This window comes from Eucalyptus grandis, chromosome 4 (genome assembly GCF_016545825.1).
Source record: "Eucalyptus grandis isolate ANBG69807.140 chromosome 4, ASM1654582v1, whole genome shotgun sequence".
NCBI lineage: Eukaryota > Viridiplantae > Streptophyta > Magnoliopsida > Myrtales > Myrtaceae > Eucalyptus > Eucalyptus grandis.
This window is the reverse complement of record NC_052615.1, coordinates 12623300-12630743: the sequence shown is the minus strand read 5'-3', so window position 1 is coordinate 12630743 and position 7444 is coordinate 12623300. Positions and strand designations below refer to the sequence as shown.

Sequence of the window (7444 nt, the reverse complement as noted above, 5' to 3'; positions counted from 1 at the left end):
TGAGTAATCAAACAAAACCCTTCTCGCGAGGTTCAATTATTCAAGTATACATGGAATACACATAGCCACAAAGAATCTTCCTATCTCATTTTGTCAGTCCACTCCAGCTGGAGGAAGACCCTACTCATCTAAATCACCACCCTATCACAATTCAAAAAATCAGAACATTCCCCCTAAAGAAATTGTCAGAAAAACCAAACCCCATCTCAACTCAAATCACATATTATTATTTCTTGCGCAGCACATGCATGCACTCACGTGCATACACAGCTTTGCTTACATGAATGGAGAGAGAGAGAGAGAGAGAGAGAGAGAGAGAGAGAGAGAGAGAGACCTGGAGATGCAGGTACCAAAACAGACGGCTTCAAACAGTCTAGTCCATTTCTCTGCCTAAATTTGTTACAAGTTATAAGAATCATGTCACAGACACACACTTTAATTTTAGGGATTCAAAAACATCCATCATCAGAGTTACGTCCCGAAGAGAAACAAAAAGAGAAAAACCAGGGTTATGTATAGTAAAAAACTAAGCAGCCCTCATTGTGGTTTGGTCTCAACATTGTCCCAATCAGGCAAACTCAGATTGGTAGAGACCAACTTATCCATATCATCCCAAACCCAGTTATGACTGGTGTTGTTCATCACCTCCATGCCAATATTGCCGAAATTCCATGGCTGAGTAAATGTTGAGGTGGGCATGACACTGGTGGTGATGATTGTTGAGCTCTCCTCAAGAACTGGCTTGTATTCTCTTGTCTGACCATCCACAGTCGATGAGAAGCCAAAGGACGAGATTGGTGTCGAAGAGCAAGTGTTTCTCACCAAAGGGCTCGAGCTTTGAAGCAAAGGGAAGTGCAGATTTGCACTTTCAGGTGTAGAGAGTGATGAGCCCAAAAAGATGTTACTGTTGCTGCATAAGTTCTCGCGTGGAGGTGGTTGAAAAAGGAATGCCTGATAGAACATTTCATTCAAGTCCTTCTGATCACAAACTTCACTTTGAAGACCTCGAATTATTTTTTCACGAGCTTGAACTGGGGCATCAGAGGCGGTGGTGGTGTTGGCGGTCAAGATTCTGCGCGAGGCGGCAGAACTGGAATTCGCTGCTGCCGAGGAGGGGTGAGAGGGTTTCGGGCGCTTGTTCTTTCGACCGCCACCCACCGGGACGTTGCGGAGGGTCCCGCCTTTCGTCCAGTGCCTCTTGCAGGCCTTGCAGAAGTGCCTGGGCTGTGACTTGTTGTAGTTGTTGTAGTAACAGAACTTGGTGTTTGTGGAGTCACACCTGGGACACTTCAATGGTTCTGATGGCTGATTAAGCTGGTTCTGTTGCTGCAGAGGCCTCTTCATTGGAAGAGATTTGGGAATCTCTAGGGTTTGGTGATGATCCTGCAATAAAGACTGGTTCCAATCAAACCCATCATTGGAAACTTGTTTTGTACTCAGACCCATCTCTAGTTTCCCTTATCAAATTCACCCTCCAAAGCTAGCTGGGCTTCAAAACTAGCAGTTGATTGAATACCAAACACGAAAGGAGAAAGGGAAAGTGAGGAAAGAGAGTCGACGAAATTCGTTTCAAGCTAGCCTTTGGATCTTAGCACAAGCAGAGAGATCTCTGAAGAAGAGGAGGAAGATCAGACTGTATTTTATGAGCCAAGGGGTGCTTTGTGCAGAAGAACTGATGGATGATGATGAAGATTTTGGCGCGTGAGATGATGCCAAGAAATGCCCAGGAAGGTGGTGAGAAGTTCGCATATCTTGAGGTGTCTCTCTCTCTCTCTCTCTCTCTCTCTCTCTCTCTCTCTCTCTATCTATACGTACCTGTGTGTGGATGGATCTATCTGTAAAAGGAGCATGAGAAAGAAGATTTGAGGAGGGTTTTTCGTATGGTCCAAGAGAGTTTTGGTCGATGTGTGGGACTCGTGGGTTTGTGCGTGCCTGGGGGTGAAAGAGCACTATATAAGAACTATACAGAACCAAAGGCAAATTTTGCATAATCATTTTCTCTTCCCTCTCTGTACATCATCATATTAGAGAGAGAGAGAGAGAGAGAGAGAGATTTTACTTAAGCCCGAAGGTGAAGGTGGGCTTCTGACACGTGGACGAATGGATGCCGTCGATAGTGCTTTTCCTCCTCATGGATATCTGGGGGAAGAGAATATAATTCCCTTAATGCCACCTAGCCAATTGCCATTGCATGGTGCATCGCTTTTTCCTAGTAAACATTAAGCTTTGAGTGGAAGTTGCACGAACCATCTCCCGTATCATTCTGTGTATCCTTTCCCTTCCGACGAAAGCAATCCAAATTTACTCAAGAAAAAACATACCATACATGCTAGGCTATTGAATGAGGATTAGAAATCTTGAGAAGAAGGTCATCTGTTGTATATATTACATATTGACATTTAAATAAAGAGAAATGTTAAAATAAATTTCACCGAATCATAAGTACCGCACAACATGTATAGTTTCAGCTAGTGAGTCGAGCGAAACAAATGACATCAACCTCGTCTGGGATCTTGGGAAATTCATAGTAAAATGTCAGCAGTTGAAATGATATTTTTAAGTAAGTGAGTCATATTTAGATAGTCATTGTGAATGCAACAAGCCCCTCCTCGATATTTTAGGTATAATTAGTAGTTGTTTTGCCCTTTTTCAAGCAAGAAATCACGAGATGTCTCTCACTCCTTGGGGTCGTGCATGAATGTTCCTTTTGCAATTTTAAAAGGTTTTTATAATAACACTTGTCATACATTGACATTGCGAGAGACTAGATTTATACTTAGTTGATAAGGCGGCTAAGATTCTTTATACCTTCCAACAAGAGATCCCACATGCATTTTCCTACATGCATCAATCTTATCGATGTCGACCCGTGAAAGAGACAACTCATGAATTCCTTAGTCACGGCATGAATAACCTGCTTGCTTGGCTCTAAAAATGATTGATTTTGTGGAAAAATTGTGCAACCAATCCTAAAACTTATTACACAGATATCAATTAATTTTTTTAATTTTATCAATTTAGTCTTATACTTTTGCCCAATATTCCAATGTCCTTCTGATAAATTTCACTGAAATTATTATGTTGGAAATTCACGCAAAAGTTTATGACTGAATTGGTAAAATTTAAAAAATTAATACTCAATTGACATCCAGACTATAAGTTTATGATTGATTAGACAATTTCCTCATATTTGTTGCCATGTATTGAGCTTTATGTACTCGCATTTCCTTCATTGTATCTTCCTAATTAATCATAAAAAAGAAAACCCTATCAACTTGAAATGGTGCATTCGACTCACCAAATCACTTGTTAAACTATCTTATCATTTTGTTTACAGGTTCATGTACTCTTTATATACATATAATCTCCATTTATTTATTATTTAAATTTTTTAATCAGACTTTTTAACATGACATGGAAATCAAGTTCTATTCTACATCACTCTTTTATAAAGTTTATTTATTCATTTTTATAAAATTTATTTACTCGTTATAGACATCGCTTCATTTTCTCCCCCACCCAATTATCACAATCTGTGCAGAGACTAGAGACCAGAAACAGATAATTCGATGGATGCATGAGATCTTTAGTGACAATTCTATGGGCCTAAAGGCATGTGATTCCACGTTACCAAGCCGAAGTACATGTTCCATCATCTCATGCACGTGTTGGGCGGTCGCTTGTTTCCCTATATTATTGGTCGAAATTATTAATTTTATAGTTTTTCCAATTCCTTTTCTGTATACTTTCATCAGGAAAAGGACATTCATGTACTGCCTAGGGTTCAGCTAAGGAGCTAGGGATCGCAGCAGACAATGTGGTAAATTTCAAGTACGCATATTATTGTGAGCTTGGAAGACAACTTGTGTTGGTAATGCCGAATCTAGGGTCTTGTCAAATTAGTTGTCACCGGCCACACAAATATGTGTGTGTATATATATGTATATAAGAATTATATCAATCTACTGCATAAAATGACGCGTGCGTGCATGCAAAGATGCTGGTTATGTCAAGTGAAAGGTGACAACATCTGGGGCTGTACGGTTTGTTTTTCTCCCCATTTTTTCTTCCGGCTTTTTTCGTGTTGAGTTCAGAATTAAAAGAATGACCGCTGGCTCTTTTATTTTCAGAAAAAAAAAAGAGAGCATATTTCCACATTTTGTAGAGGCTAAATGATTTTTTTTTTTTTTAAACATTGCTTCCCTTTCATACAGAACAACGAAGCCAAATATGTTTTTGAAATTGTTATCCACGTTGAAATTTCCCAAATTTTCTTCATGTTCACAATTTTTTTTAATCTTTACTCGCTAAATCCAATTCGAAAAAACAATAAAAAATTGAGGAGAAGAAGACATTTCCAATTTAATGATTTTTTTTTTTGGTGGATCAAGTAGGCCTTGTAAATACTGTAAACTCTTGCTTAAGAATTTGGTGATTAGATTAAGTTTATCACAATTAGAATCAATTAGACAATATTTTAAATTAATAAAAAGGGCTAACGCTGCCAAAAGAATAATGGACATCTAATCCCGATAATTTAGTATTCCCGGCTAAAGATACACTCTCTGTAAACTCCTGCTTTGTCTCATAACAAACCAAGAGAGAGAGCACTCTGACGGTGGTTTACAGGAAAATCACTAATTCAATATCATCAAATTAATCAGAACGAACCAAATAAATATATTCTTCCAATTAAAAAATTTCATTCCTCGCTTTAGATTTCCTAATCAATCAAGAGTTCCACTTCCCTTTAAATAAATAAAGAAGATTCCTTCATCATTGTCGGTCTCAATAGTAAAAACTATAGTCGTCGTGTGGATTATTAAAAGTTGTCTTGGTCATTTTTTAACTAAAAAACACACTTTCAACATACAATGTTATATCATATAAAAAAAAAATACAATGTTATAGTGTGCTCGGGCTATTTAGCATCTGGTCACAACGAGTTTGTGGGGTACCTCGGTGAAATTGTACTCGATTTCGTCTGGGTATTCCAATCGGTTTCAATTTGGGCTAGTAAAACGTGAGTTCTCCACAGGCAAAATTGTCCCGGATCAAGTCGAGTCGGGTCCGAGCAAGTTCGATTTCTTTCCTGGAGAAATAGCTATCGACCCTCCTCCATATGGATCGGTGTTTTAGGCAGGTTCGGCGGTCCGGGTACATGAAAATGGTCATCTCCGGGAAAAAAAAAAAGTTATAAAATCGGCTGGACAATCAGGACCATAAGACCCACGTGCTAGTAATTAATTAAGGAATAAACGACTGGAGAGAATATTGGGATCGAAATTAAAAAATCGTAGCTTATTCTAAAAAAGATATTATTCTCAGACAATGCGAACACAAATCAAACATGGTCGGTCGGTTAGGTAAAAGCTTTGAGTCTGTGTTGAGGTGGTGTTTTCCACATTCTCACAGAGAGAGAGAGAGAGAGAGAGAGAGAGAGAGAGAGAGAGAGAGAAATAAACGTAGCAATCAAAGGGGAATGTCTGTCGGACGACTTTGGAAACGACTCGGGAATTTAAAAAATATTTAGGTCTCCCACGAGAAATTCGTACTTAGATTCCGATTTTGATTAAGGGGTCTAATTATTCGATCTGAGAAGCAAGGACCATCATTCCCTCCCCTCGTATTTTTTTGGGTCAGTCTGTTTTATTGTTCTTTAATCAGTGGAGATTGTTGTTTTATAAGTGATTAGGCCAGTAGGTACTGCGCATGCTGAATAATTAAGTATCGTTTTCATCGGATGATGAGATGGTCGCACGTGTTGGGCAATCGAGGAGTCCAGGTAGGAGGCTTAGATCTAATCCTGGGATTGGTGGAATTGATTGCTTCGATCTGCCGAATCAACTCAGTTCAGAAAGGAAGTCAAGTTAGGATTGTTCTACCCGAAAGTTTAAGCAATAAGGTGGAATTATATGAATAAACATATACAGCTGTAGATTAGACCCATCAAACGGTTAATGTCGGGCCGAGTTAAGTTAAAAAATAATTTGACCCAAATAAACCCATTTCAATACAATGTAAATCTAGCAGTCCGTACCTAATCCGATCCACATTATTAAAATACTTACATATTTAATTAAATTTAGGTAAACTTATACTCAAACTGAGGTGAGAGTGCGGAGTGAGTGAACACAAGATCGACTAAAAGCAAGAGAGAATGAAAAAAGAGTTATAGAAGTGAGTTGGTTCTAAATAAATTGTAAACCAATTTATGACCTATTTGCTAACTATAACTAACCCATAAAATAACTCAGTCCATCATATATGAGTCAAGAAATTGGCCTATGACTCATTTTTCACAGATCTACTACTGTAGACAAGCGACGAGGAAATAACAGAATTTGACATATTGGGCCCACATGCGCGGATTATATTGAGGCAAAATTTGGGATGGATACTTTATGAAATCCGTAGACAAGCGTTTGGAGTATTTTTAAGTGTAGGGGATGACTAAATTGTGGTGGTGATTCATATATCCACCGCTATTCAAGTTTTCTTCCCATCATCATTTCGAAGAATGAACTGAATCGGTCAATGGTCGCGAATGGAGGGAATTGCGTCTCCATATGTGATGGATTTTTGTCAAGATTGAACGGGAATTGCATGATTGCAATTCATGGATAGACAAGGTGGGACATCTAGGGATAACCATGGTCATCATCATGGCAAGCAAAGAAAATAATGCATGGTCGAATAGGGCTGGGCATCACTTCCGAAAGGGAAGTGAATTCTCTTTCTGTTCCCCGCCTTTTATTGTATTTTTCTTTTCAGGACACCGGCCTCAAGATGGTGTTATAATTCGATTCTTTTTTTCTCATTTTTTTTTTTTTTTTTGCACATTAGTGTAGCATACATGCTGAACTGAATATAGAAATCGCATGTCGTTGAAGGCGACGGGCCCTATGTGGGTCCCACCCGTTCTGACGGAACTTATTCGATTTATTACTAAGGCTATGTTTATTTAACTTTCCTAAGCTTCTAGGGCAATAATGAGCATGTTTTAGGTGAAGGCAAAACTAGGTTTATTCCATATACTTGCTCAAGATGATAGCGATGGTCAACTCGAGTCTCGTTTAGGTAGATAACGTTTAGCTGTCAGAGTGTACCTGCTTTCGAGACCCGTAAGTTGTGAGCAAAAAATTGGTGCATTCTTATAATTGAGGTACTAAGGTAATAATCTCAGCAATATTCACCATTCTTTAGTGAGATGTGATAAGTTATAGATTGTTATAAAAGGTTAGACGTGCGGAGAGCGGCTCTAATTTTGTAACAAAACCCTAGACTCAGTGGAGATTCTCATAGGCTTGGGCCAAGAAGTTATTTATTTATTTATTTATTTAATAGCATATACCTAACCGCTTTTTAATTAAAAAAATGAAGAGAAAAAAGAAAGTAAAATAAGCTTATTGTCAATTTGACTTGTTTAAATACGGAAAATTAG

General features: G+C 38.4%; 1 protein-coding gene across 1 annotated transcript; it reads right to left on the bottom strand.

The window, feature by feature from the left end:
- Window positions 1–206: 206 nt before the first annotated feature.
- LOC104441041 (dof zinc finger protein DOF3.6) lies at window positions 207–2010 on the bottom strand. Its single transcript, XM_010054045.3, has 2 exons — window positions 1816–2010; window positions 207–1383 (listed from the first exon to the last, which is right to left on the bottom strand). The coding sequence occupies exons 1-2, from the start codon at window positions 1993–1995 to the stop codon at window positions 538–540; spliced, it is 1026 nt and encodes a 341-aa protein (XP_010052347.2). The 5' UTR covers window positions 1996–2010; the 3' UTR covers window positions 207–537.
- Window positions 2011–7444: the final 5434 nt, after the last annotated feature.

Excerpts from the sequence above, each read along its gene's own strand:
- LOC104441041 (XM_010054045.3), bottom strand. The coding sequence starts at position 1,995 with ATGATTATGCAAAATTTGCCTTTGGTTCTGTATAGTTCTTATATAGTG. Across the intron at positions 1,384-1,815 it reads ATAGATCCATCCACACACAG|GATCATCACCAAACCCTAGA; the intron begins GTACGTATAGAT and ends TCTTTATTGCAG.